The sequence below is a fragment of the Spinacia oleracea genome, chromosome 4 (genome assembly GCF_020520425.1).
Source record: "Spinacia oleracea cultivar Varoflay chromosome 4, BTI_SOV_V1, whole genome shotgun sequence".
NCBI lineage: Eukaryota > Viridiplantae > Streptophyta > Magnoliopsida > Caryophyllales > Amaranthaceae > Spinacia > Spinacia oleracea.
The window spans coordinates 130,271,283-130,284,937 of record NC_079490.1 but is presented as its reverse complement, the minus strand read 5'-3'; the positions used below and the strand labels follow the sequence as shown (position 1 = coordinate 130,284,937).

The window sequence follows — 13,655 nt, the reverse complement described above, 5'->3', positions numbered from 1 at the left end:
GTCATGGACGATTCACCAAAACAGAGTGGAAGATTTCCATCAGATTTTAGATCATTTGGGCTCGTGCCTTGGTAACTGAAGTTGGTTGCTTTTCCATGTTCTTGTGTGTTCAAAAAGGTTTTATCTTTAGTATTGAAGTTGACAGGTCCTTGCCCAATCAAGTGGTGATGAAAAAAGGGTATTTCAGGTTATGTTGCATATGATAGGTAACTTGGTGGAGAACAGGCTGTTCTAATGGATATGTTTATATCAGATTTAAAGTTGAGATAACCAATAATGCTATCTTCTCAGATGATTCAGTGTTGGCTTGAAACTACAGTGGTCCGAGATGCAGTAGTGAGATTGTGGACCGGGACCTGAGTTTCAGCATTTGCCAGAAGCTAGTCCAGGTGAGAGGAATTATATATTTAGAAGTCAATTTTTATCACGTGCAACCAAACAACGAATCTGCAAACATCAGCTGATACGTTAGCTAAATTTGTTTTTCTGGTATAAATGCCTTAATTCTAATTGAGCCCTCCGGAGAGGCTGAGATTCTGCTCACTTTCCTTTTTTTGTCATGTCTGAATTTTTAACGTCCTCACAATGTCCCCCCTCCTTTGGAAGTGACATTATATTGATTTGAAGGAGTATTTTGTAAGTAATCAAATTATCAATTCCATTATCTAGATTTTGGATAATGATTTGACCTTAAATGTGCCTAACAATGTAAATGTAATTTTAGTACAAGTTCTATAAACAAACAGATCATCATCATAAGCAGTCAAAACAGATAAACATTAGTGAAATTGATGTATAAGCAGTCAAAACAGATAAACATTAGTGAAATTGATGTATTTCTGAAAACAGGTTCCGAGTTATTTATCATTTGGTTTACTGATATTTCCATCCTAAACACACAATTAGTGATCACCTAAAACCAAGAATATACCAGTATGTCAGTAACTACACATTTATGCAGAGAAACTTTGGGTATTACTCGTATAGTAAAATTTCTTAATTCTTGGAAATTCTAACTATTACTTCATTTGACAGCTGATGCAAGGAAATATATGGGTAGTCCCAAATCCACAGGGTTTTCCTGAAAGTATGGCACTGGTACTACGTTTCCAGCTACGTCCATCTATTGGAATAACAATCTCAGAATCAGGAGAACCATCATCAGATAACTCATCCTCCAACTTACTTTAAAGAGACTTCAAATACTATTAGAAGATGATGATGAAATATTGAGACTGCTGGTTACTTGTGGATTGGACAGAGTTTAGGAGTGAAAGAAATAATATGAAACAAGATAAGTGGAAAGACTGAAAACCCATGACTGGCCTTGGTGGATGATGAAACCGGAAAAGAGAAAGGAGAGGTATTTTTCTAATATGGTTGCTGCAGGTGTAGGAGCTCAGAAGATAATATGTATATATCTAGCATGATTGACAAGATAATTGGTTGTACTAGTCACAGCTAAAGTCTGAAGAAAGAGAGATCATACATATCTAGCATAAAGAATTTGCTGAAAGACTTACTTCTAGATTCAGAGTTGATCATACAGGTACTACAAGTTCATCCCCAAAACAAAAAGCACTTCTCTGTGTTCTGCATAAGCCAAAAAAAATCATGTCAGCATAAGCCAAAAAAAAATCATGTCAGCACTTGTCTGTGTTTTGCATAAGCTAAAAAATATAACAAAATACACGGTGTCAAGTTTTGTGTTAAATAAAGAGCGGTAGCAGTTAAGCAGGATATGAAATAGAGAAGGAAATCTCATAAAACAAATAAGCAAAACACCATTCAATAAGTAATATAAATGTAATGACAACGTTTAACTGAAATTAGTATAACTAAATGAAATATCATTTTACACGGTGAAAAGAAGTTCATAACTCGAATCCAAAAGAAAAATAATGAAATCTATAAACTATGACAAAGAATTCTATAAATCCAAAACACTATTATTTGGAAGCTCATCATCGTCATCATCAGGAATATCAAACCAGTCCCTAGGCTTAGTCTTAATAACATGAACCCATCCTTTTTGTATCTCATCCTCAATGTAAAAAACTTGTTTTGCTTGAGAAGAGAAAATAAATGGATCATCATCCAAATTTTGACCAGTGTGCATCAACTTTGAGAAATTGATACGAACTCTACCGCTCGAGTATGTTTTGACACCCCTTCGTACATCAACCCAGTCACATCGGAACATTAGAACCTTGAAAGAACCATAACAATGAAGTTCTAATATTTCATTAAGTTTTCCGTAATACTCTTGGCCATCAGCTTCTACCATAATTCCGGAATTTTGAGTCTTTCGAGATCGCTCACGGTCCACGGTGTCAAACTTATAGCCATTGATAATAACACTTTTCATCCTTTTGCCGCGATTTCTTAAACCATAGGCCAAGGCTTTTCTTACTTTTCCTTCTTTTGTGCTATCATCTAGGTTATTGGCCTATAATTCGAAAAACATAAGTTTTAGATTGGTAAATATAAAAAATAAATAAGGAAATCCCAAACTTAAAAGCATATGACCTTGTTTAGCAACCAATCGGAAAATTCATTGATTATCCACCAACTTTCTTGAACTTCTTCTACTTGATTCTCTTGCCGTTTTTCTTGTAGGAAGGCCCTTTAGAAATAAAAAATTCGAGTTACTAACAGTAATGACCGATACGCTCTAAAATAACCCGTAACGCTACTTACTCAAGCAACGGTTTCATCTCATCTGAATGAAGCAAAACATAACTATGTGCTTGCATTAAACTTTTGTCATCAGCACGGACATTCTTTTTCATCCCAACTACACGACCAGCAGAGTCATATAAATAGTTGTTGATGTCTGGAACACCATCTTTATTCCTTTTCGGTCTGCTGAATATGGTCTCGACACTTTCTAAATATCTCGAACAAAAAGCAATTGTTTCCCATAAAAGGTACCCTTCAGCTATGGATCCTTCTGGTTGCGCTTTATTGCTTACATGAGATTTCAAAAAGGCCAAATACCTTGAAATATAATGAACAGGATTGTGAACGTGAAAGAATAAGACAAGTATTGCGATGTATTCTTATTTTAAAATGATTAAAAAAAAATATTGAAGTTTAAGATATTGACCTCTCAATGGGATACATCCACCTATAATGAACAGGTCCACCGAGTTTGACCTCCTCCACTAGATGAATTAGTAGATGCACCATGATTGTGAAAAAAGTTGGCATAAACTCTTTCTCCATCTTACAAAGAGTCAACACAAGCTTCGACTGAATGATATCTAATTCACTTCTTTCAATAGCAGTTGAACATATCTTCTTGAAAAAGTACGACAATTCATCGAGCAAATCAATTACTTTTGTAGGATTAGATGCTCTTAAAGCAACAGGAAGGACATCTTGCATGGGCATATGATTATCGTGGCTTTTCAGATTAATAAGTTTTCGTTGCTTCAAATTCACACACCTTTGCAAATTAGATCCATACCCATCAGGAACTTTAAGATTTTGTAGGACTGTAAGAAATCTTTCTTTCTCTTCTTTAGACATGGTGTATGCAGCCGGAGGCAAATAGTCGTTAACACGACTTGGATGAGATTGAGGCCAAAGATGAGATTTTATGTTCAGTTTTTTAAGGGCCAATCTAGCATTCTTATCATCTCTACTCTTGCTCATATCTAAAAGAGTTCCTAAGAAATTGTCACATACATTCTTCTCAATGTGCATAACATCTAAGTTGTGTCTAAGAGGATTATGTTCCCTGTTGAGTAATATAGTGTTTTGATGATTATGAACAAATGATGATTATCTAACTAATGTGTGTATTGTTTAGATGTGCATGAACAAGTAATGAAGGTTAATAAAGATCATTTAGTTGGAAATTTCTGAAGATATATACAAGAAGAAGTGAAGTTCCTGAAAGGAACTCAAGAAGTGAAGGGAACTTCAGAAGAGAAGTCTAATTATATAAGTATACCATTAGACTTAGAGTTTGTGTCCTTAACTACTGCATACTTGTTTATTAGTTTGGTTTTCTTCATCTTGCTTGTATTGGTTGTCATCACTGACTTTATGGTTTTGATGACAACTAGCAAACGACTAACCTATGTTTGAGTTTCAATATGTATACGAAACAAATATAGGTTTGATGAAGAAACAAACATGAAGAGTTCAAGTCAATAAATCAAGTATCCAAGCTGCAACAAAGTTCTTCAAAGGAACACAAACAGATCAGTTCCTCAGCAGATCCTACGAGGAACAACGAGTATAAAGTTCTTGAGTAGGAACAAGCATGGAGAAGTTCCAGAGGCGGAACTATCAACATGAGGCTCTTGAGTTGGAGCATCATGAAGCATGAAGAAGAAAATAAGAGTTTATTTTCTAGGATTCATGTAAGTATGTAGAAACTTGAATAATTGAGGAACACGGTGCCAAAAGGAACTTGTCGGAACTTATGAGAAATAACGTCAGTTTATCTTCCTAGAATACTCCTAGTTTTAAGGTAATTTTAAGTGTCAATAACGTGGCTTTTAACACTCCTAGTTGTTAGGGATTTACCTTTGACTTTGAGTATTTATCTCCTAGTAAAACTCTATTTATTTATGTTTTTAAAATAAAAGATAATTTTTATAAAATCTTATTTTAGTTAGGATTCTGATTTTTATATCATATATTTATTTATTTATTATTTAAAATTCGTTTTTAATAATGTCCTATTCATTCTAGGATTTGTTTTGAATATCTTTTGTAGTTTAATGTGTTTAAAATTTTATTTTTAATAAATAAAAAATAATTAATCTTTTTGTAAAATAAAATCTGATTGTTAGTTATTTTATTTTAATAAAATTTATTTTTCTATTTTATTAAAATCAGATTTAAAAGGTTTTGTTTTAGAAAATTAAAATCATTGTTTTACGTTGTTTTGGAAAAACTACATTAGTGGAGAAATAATAGGAGATCATGGAAAACCTGATTATGCTTAGCCCTAACTCCATGATTTTCTCTACTGACTAAAGTCATGGGATCATGCCTAAATTGAAGGGCTTAGTGGTTGTTAGTGGAGAAGATTATGGAGAAAGTGGTTGAGGTTTCTTCCTCTATAAAAGGAGAGCTTTCTCATTCATTCAAGAGTGTCTGACTTGCGTTGTCATTCCAAAAAGGGTCTGGTTTATGTGGAATAATTTTACAGAAATTATATTTTGTTTTCCACGTTTTTAGAGTCAGTTCCTACAGTTCCAAATTCCTGACAGTTCCGAGTTCCTTTACAGTTATTCACTAACTACATATTAGAGTTTAATCAATTATCAAATGTCTATATTTTAAGAGTTGTTCAAGGGTTGAGTGAGCTCTTGTAATGGGTAATTTGTCAAGGGTTTGAGTGAATTCTTGTATAAGTTTTGGGCAGGAACTTGAGTGAGTTCCTGATGTGTATGGGGTAGGAACTTGAGCGAGTTCCGGTTGTATTTGGGTAGGCTTTGAGTGAAGTCTATGAGAAAGAAGCAGAGAGGCTTTGAGTGAAGCAAAAGAGTCAAGAGAGACTTCTAGGGAAGTCAGTGAGAGCGTAGTTGTTTGAGGAACAACTATTGGGAACTTGAGTTCGTAGAGGAACTCAAGTAATGCCCGAGTTCCTTATAGGTTTGTAACTGAGTTGTTGCCCTATAGTGAAAAGAGTTTAAGTTGAAATCCCTAGTGGGTCGAGGTTTTCTTTCTAGTTGGGCGTAGAAAGTTTCCTCCTAAAATCTCTCTTGCATTGTTTCTCTACTTGCTTAAAGTTTCTTTATAATTCCGCAAAATTGGCTAGAAAGTTCCATACTACAATTCACCCCCCCTCTTGTAGTGTTCCATCCGAATAACAATTGGTATCAGAGCCGGAACTCGCTGATAAGCAGGAAACCCTGCTGAGTTAAGTTCCTGGAAGGAGGAACAATTACAAGAAACTTGATGAAAGGAACTCGATCCTACCCATTCAAAGGAACAAGGCAGATCTGACTTTTATTGTTGAATAAAAGTCAGTCAAGGTATAACTGGCGATCTTCTAAGGTAAATATCTATTCCTTTAGACCTTCTTTGTGTGCATACATTAATTTATTGCGTGTTCCTTGCATTGTTTCTAATGGAACTTCTGTTTTGTTTTGATTTAAAATTGAATTTGAAAAATCTAAAATCTATATTTAATAAATGATTTTTCAATTTATTTTTTCAAACTTCAGTACATTAAATTTATTTCAAGGAAACGTATTTTGAAAATGCATATCTGTGGAACTCGGAGTTTTTAATTTTTAGGCAACAAAATATCCTACTTATTTTTTCTCTGCCTAAAAACTATTATTTTATATGCTTCGTGAATATATTGAATATCATTTATATGAAGGCATATTGTATCTTGGTAGTAGTTGTTGTGTTGATTAATTTCTTAACAGTTACTACTAACAAGAAGGGACCCAAATCTGTTGGGTTCCCTCGACAAAGAAATTGGTACAGGAACAAACAAAGGTGCACATTAATATGTCAGAGTTCCTGTTAATTTAAGTTCTACATTGAGGAACTCGCTGGATCATTGTTGACCCACGAGTTATACTTAGGAACTCACGAAGGTGCGACATTATAAAAATACATTACATCAGCTCCCCACATCCGAACAAGGATCAAAATGCGAAGAGAAACTTTCGAATAAAGGAACTCATTTCAGCACCATTCCAAGGAACAGATAAAGGCTGCAACGAAAAGATCCTTAATGATACAGTTAACGTAAACATCTAATTTTTGAGATCTTTATATGCATACGCTATTTATTTAAATCAAGTTCCTAACAACGTTTTATGAAAATTGTTCAAATATATTTTAAATTTTGTTTAATCGATTTTGGATTGTCTCAAATATGTTTTTGTGAGACAAATTTCAGATTCTAAAACTGATTTTGCATTCATGCATTATTTGAATGGTTCAAGGAACAAGACAAAGGAACAATGCATATAGCCACTCTTGGAACTTGGTTTCCCTGCAAAGGAAACTTTATTCTTTGGGCTGCATAATTTAATGTTATATCATTTTATTGTCCAAATAACGGATTTTTCATGTATTATGAGTATATTGAATATTTATTATATGTATGCATGTTAAATCTTAGATCTAGCAGTTTAAAATAATCATTTTCTAAGATGCTACTGCTAAAAAGAAAGGAACTGAAATTATGTCAGGTTCCCAAGACCATGAATTGTTTACAGGTCTGTTAGTATACAATTTTTGTATACTTTAATCTTCTAAATTATGCTACCTAAATATATTTACTACTAATGCATGATTTTGGAAGGTAGTAGAAGCGAAATTATTTTTACAGGTTTATAACTCATGATTGAGTGTGTGTATGAGGTAAAGGAACAACATCAGAACTACACCAAGAAAAAATGAGTTGGAAATCCATTAGATTCGTTGGAACAGTGAAGAGGAACTCAGGCTCGGAACTTGGAACTTAAGATGTAAACTAGTTCCAGTTCCACCAACATGTAAGTTCCTTTCAAATATGATGGGTCATATCAACGAATCAACTCACATGAACTATATAATTGGAAGTCACTTTGAACATCTCAAAGGAACTCAATCATGTGAAATGTTAGTAAGGTTGTTCCCTCATTTTACTTGTGTTAATTAATGTTGAATATTTTTTTGATAACCTGTTTCCCTTAAATTGTTGTGCAAACTAACCTTATTTGTGTCATAGGTTTTATTTTGAAATTTAATATATATAAAATGCATAATAATAAGTTCCATTGATCAAAGGAACTCTTCCTAAGATCTGGTGGAACAATCAACGAACTCAAGGTTACAGTAACTTGATAAATGGTACATAAACTATTTGACATTAAATTTATGGTGTCAAAGTTTTTCATGTACAAGTTCTTGATTCTTGTTAACCTAAGTTCCATGGAACAAAATATATGTTTCATGTTTCTTTCGTGAAGTAAATTTTCCAGGAACATTATATGTTGTTATTATGTTTGAGTATATATTTATTTAGACTAACTTGCTAATCATAAATTTGCACAAAAGTATTACACTTGAGTTTTATTTTTTTTCCAAATTACTCATATTAAAATAGCTCAAGATGGACAATTTTCATGAATACCATAGGAACATGTTCTAGCTTACTTGAAACATGAAAAAATGAGGTGGCTCCAACTAAGGGGGAACACCTCGTTATATCTCGACAACGATTGTTCTATGAGAGAAAATTCACTATATTGTTTGGTTCTACCTACAATGGTTGTAACTTTGGACAACTAAAAAGATCAACTCGATCAATCAATATCATGTAACAAGTTCCACTACTTCTCTAGTAGTAGAGAAATTGCCAATTTCAGTCATCGAGTTCCTATGTGCACTACAACTTTCATTTAATCAATTTATCAATGACATCGGCAAAGGAACTCGGAGAAGGTTGGTTCTTGAAAGGAACAACCAGTAAAAAAGGTATTGATTTTTAGGAGACTCTCACTCCATTAGCTTGCTTATAAGGTAATTATGTATAATTTTATGTTGATGCACATATGGGACTTAGGTTGTTCCAAACAGAATATGACTTCTTTTTGCCTATAAGGAACAATGTCAAGTTCCTTCTTGAAAAATGATTTTAAAATTACTATTTTTTGTTTTCAAGAGAAACTGATTCATTAGTATATATATTTACAATGATATATATACATAAGTGTAGATCCTAACGAATTTTTTTAAAGGGTTCATGAGCATAAGTGTTTATATTAACATGATGAAGGAACTTTTGAAGAATGATTGACAATATTCGAGTGTAAGTGAAAGTTTCCATAAGATATGAGGGCATCAAGATGATGGAACTAGCACTCAAGGAACTCGAACATAAATTCATCAAAATTAGTCCAGCACCTCAAAGTAATCATACACATGATAAAAAATTATATAAGGTACATTTTTCTTATTCATATCATATCATGTTTTAATGTGTTATATTGTTTACTTATTAATTTAATTGTACAAGTCTTGAAATGCATTATGTGATTATGCTTTCCTTATGATTTCATCTATTCATGGACTGTTTAGAGGATCAATACTTAATGAAGCAATGACATGAGCATAACCTAGTCTTTTCTATGAGTTTTGTTGATTTGGAACTCCTATACATATTTAGATAAGGCAATTATGTATGCTTAAAGTAAATGTGTCGCAGTTATATTTTGTGCTGTAAAAGGCATACTCACTTGCCCAAAGAGTATTAGAGGTCTCATAATAGAACTATATGGATGCTATCAAACAAGAAAATCCTAAGTTGCCAAAGAAACAATGGAAGAAACATTGATGGAACTAGGCAAGTAGATTCCCATAAAAATAGTTCTTTATCTTGCTTAATATTGTCAGAGGGAACAAACCTATATTTTAACCAACTTCCACTTATCCACACCATATGTATTTGAAGAACAACATCTTTCCACAAGACTGGTTTGTGTGTTCGTGATTGGGTTGAGCATTATACTACATTCGCAAAGAGTGTTCTATTGTGCCGAGCCATTAGCATTATTCTACAACCTTTGGGTTGTGTGTCCGTGCTAAGTACAACCATACTCTACAATCCAGTATTGTATCTCTACGTTGTATTCTTTATTCCTATCATTAACATTTCATAACTTCGAAGATCCTTATTTCCAAAATTATCATTCCACTCATATCCCGACACTTCAAATATACTACTTCCCACGAGCTCTAAGTTAATATTCATTGATTTGTATGGTTTGATGATACATAAAGAGTTATAAATGGATGGATACATTTTGAGGGGGAAGTTTGTGGAAGAAGTGAGAAGCAAGTTTATTATACTTTATCAATTAATATTTCGAGGGAAATCATTAGATGGAGCTACACTTACAAGCTCCAAAATGAAAAGAGGAATGGTAAGAAACTCTGGGGGAATAAGAGAGGAACAAATGTAAATGATTCATATTTGGTGGTGGAACTCAAGTATGTATGAATATATTTTCTCTTTACTGTTGTACTTAAAAACTCTAGGAAAGTGCCACAACGTGTAATGACACCCTTGTTTCAAAAAAAAAAAAAAGGTATGATGAAAAAAAAAATTGAAAAAAAAAGAAAAAAAAAAAGAAAAACAAGGGTGATCAAATATTTATTATTTCCTAGATGACATATGATTCTGAAGACGTTTACTCATGGAATCAGTTGAAAGGGGAACATAAACAAAAATTGAAAGAACTTGATGAAATACGTTCAAGTTCCTTTTATCAGTGTGTTTCTCAAGGAAAGTTGGTGGTTGAAGAGAAGTGAACTTGATTGGTACATATCATGGTGAACGTGTGTTATGTTTAGAAGAAATTTCAAGATTGTGAGGTAAAATGATAAACTCTAATGATTGTTAAGAACCTCACTTTGAAAACCTAACTATAGAGCACACTATCTATCTCAAAGTTCCCTCTATTCAAATTGTTCCATAAATTTCTCTCATACTTCTTTGAGCCCGATATTACAATATCATACTCTCTTAATCCATTTTTGACTTTCAAATTTAATCTATGCTTGACTTTAATTTATTATTTGTCAAGTTCCTTCAGTAATTTTAAAGTTGGATCTTTGGATTGTGAATTGGAAATTCGTGTAGCATATGCATCCTAAGTTTGAAAATTGAGCATCTTGAGACTTTTAGGACTAACAAGTGTTTAACCTTTATGGTGGTAGTTGTGGCATATAGCAATATGTATATATGATTTACCTAAAGCAAATATGTGTAAGAATGTCCTTTTCGATAATGACAAAAGGGGGAAGATTATGTATAATGCTTATTGTCTAATATAGTCAAGTCTAAATCCTCTTATGCATGACTTGTTCAATAGTTTCCAGTCTGTATTATTAAGGGGGAATTAATGTAAATCTTTAATGTCTAATTTGCGATAAGCATCATTTGTTTGTCATCATCAAAAAGGGGGAATATTGTTGAGTAATATAGTGTTTTGATGATTATGAACAAATGATGATTATCTAACTAATGTGTGTATTGTTTAGATGTGCATGAACAAGTAATGAAGGTTAATAAAGATCATTTAGTTGGAAATTTCTGAAGATATATACAAGAAGAAGTGAAGTTCCTGAAAGGAACTCAAGAAGTGAAGGGAACTTCAGAAGAGAAGTCTAATTATATAAGTATACCATTAGACTTAGAGTTTGTGTCCTTAACTACTGCATACTTGTTTATTAGTTTGGTTTTCTTCATCTTGCTTGTATTGGTTGTCATCACTAACTTTATGGTTTTGATGACAACTAGCAAACGACTAACCTATGTTTGAGTTTCAATATGTATACGAAACAAATATAGGTTTGATGAAGAAACAAACATGAAGAGTTCAAGTCAATAAATCAAGTATCCAAGCTGCAACAAAGTTCTTCAAAGGAACACAAACAGATCAGTTCCTCAGCAGATCCTACGAGGAACAACGAGTATAAAGTTCTTGAGTAGGAACAAGCATGGAGAAGTTCCAGAGGCGGAACTATCAACATGAGGCTCTTGAGTTGGAGCATCATGAAGCATGAAGAAGAAAATAAGAGTTTATTTTCTAGGATTCATGTAAGTATGTAGAAACTTGAATAATTGAGGAACACGGTGCCAAAAGGAACTTGTCGGAACTTATGAGAAATAACGTCAGTTTATCTTCCTAGAATACTCATAGTTTTAAGGTAATTTTAAGTGTCAATAACGTGGCTTTTAACACTCCTAGTTGTTAGGGATTTACCTTTGACTTTGAGTATTTATCTCCTAGTAAAACTCTATTTATTTATGTTTTTAAAATAAAAGATAATTTTTATAAAATCTTATTTTAGTTAGGATTCTGATTTTTATATCATATATTTATTTATTTATTATTTAAAATTCGTTTTTAATAATGTCCTATTCATTCTAGGATTTGTTTTGAATATCTTTTGTAGTTTAATGTGTTTAAAATTTTATTTTTAATAAATAAAAAATAATTAATCTTTTTGTAAAATAAAATCTGATTGTTAGTTATTTTATTTTAATAAAATTTATTTTTCTATTTTATTAAAATCAGATTTAAAAGGTTTTGTTTTAGAAAATTAAAATCATTGTTTTACGTTGTTTTGGAAAAACTACATTAGTGGAGAAATAATAGGAGATCATGGAAAACCTGATTATGCTTAGCCCTAACTCCATGATTTTCTCTACTGACTAAAGTCATGGGATCATGCCTAAATTGAAGGGCTTAGTGGTTGTTAGTGGAGAAGATTATGGAGAAAGTGGTTGAGGTTTCTTCCTCTATAAAAGGAGAGCTTTCTCATTCATTCAAGAGTGTCTGACTTGCGTTGTCATTCCAAAAAGGGTCTGGTTTATGTGGAATAATTTTACAGAAATTATATTTTGTTTTCCACGTTTTTAGAGTCAGTTCCTACAGTTCCAAATTCCTGACAGTTCCGAGTTCCTTTACAGTTATTCACTCTCTACATATTAGAGTTTAATCAATTATCAAATGTCTATATTTTAAGAGTTGTTCAAGGGTTGAGTGAGCTCTTGTAATGGGTAATTTGTCAAGGGTTTGAGTGAATTCTTGTATAAGTTTTGGGCAGGAACTTGAGTGAGTTCCTGATGTGTATGGGGTAGGAACTTGAGCGAGTTCCGGTTGTATTTGGGTAGGCTTTGAGTGAAGTCTATGAGAAAGAAGCAGAGAGGCTTTGAGTGAAGCAAAAGAGTCAAGAGAGACTTCTAGGGAAGTCAGTGAGAGCGTAGTTGTTTGAGGAACAACTATTGAGAACTTGAGTTCGTAGAGGAACTCAAGTAATGCTCGAGTTCCTTATAGGTTTGTAACTGAGTTGTTGCCCTATAGTGAAAAGAGTTTAAGTTGAAATCCCTAGTGGGTCGAGGTTTTCTTTCTAGTTGGGCGTAGAAAGTTTCCTCGTAAAATCTCTCTTGCATTGTTTCTCTACTTGCTTAAAGTTTCTTTATAATTCCGCAAAATTGGCTAGAAAGTTCCATACTACAATTCACCCCCCCTCTTGTAGTGTTCCATCCGAATAACATTCCCAATATTCTAATTCAAAAAGCTTACTTTTCTTTTTCCACAGAACACGATTAAACTCATCCTGGTCATTATCATCATTATCATCATCATCATCATCAAGTTCATCATCTTCTATCTCCCTCTTTTTTTTCTGAACAACTTTTGACTTTCCATACACATACTTAACTTTTTCTTGTTGCTTCAAAACTTCTGTCCCGCTTACACGAACCGGAGCAAGACCATGTTCCTCTGTCCCATCAAATTCATTTGTTTGAGAACGATAAGGATGGTCAACTGGTAACCATTTTCGACACCCAGGGTAGACAATTTTACCACCAAAACTATAAGAATGAGTAGAATCAACACACGAAGGGCAAGCTTTATAACCTCTTGTACTCCAACCCGACAACATAACATATGCTGGAAAGTCATTATAGTGGAGTGTAAGGCTGCTCGCATCTTAAATTTTTTCCGCTATAAGCATCAAAGGCATCTACACCTTCCCACAACAATTTTAACTCATGGATTAATGGTTGCAAGTACACATCAATATCCATACCAGGACCCTGTTTCCCCGGAATAAGCACAGACAAAATAAATGATGTCAACTTCATACAAAGCCATGGTGGCAAA

At 33.1% G+C, this 13,655-nt stretch overlaps 1 protein-coding gene across 1 annotated transcript; it reads right to left on the bottom strand.

Annotated features, from left to right (window-relative positions):
• Positions 1-1,930: 1,930 nt before the first annotated feature.
• On the bottom strand, positions 1,931-13,434 carry LOC130471880 (uncharacterized). The gene is made up of 5 exons (XM_056842220.1): positions 13,071-13,434; positions 3,110-3,674; positions 2,701-3,000; positions 2,530-2,626; positions 1,931-2,449 (listed from the first exon to the last, which is right to left on the bottom strand). The coding sequence occupies exons 1-5, from the start codon at positions 13,432-13,434 to the stop codon at positions 1,931-1,933; spliced, it is 1,845 nt and encodes a 614-aa protein (XP_056698198.1).
• Positions 13,435-13,655: the final 221 nt, after the last annotated feature.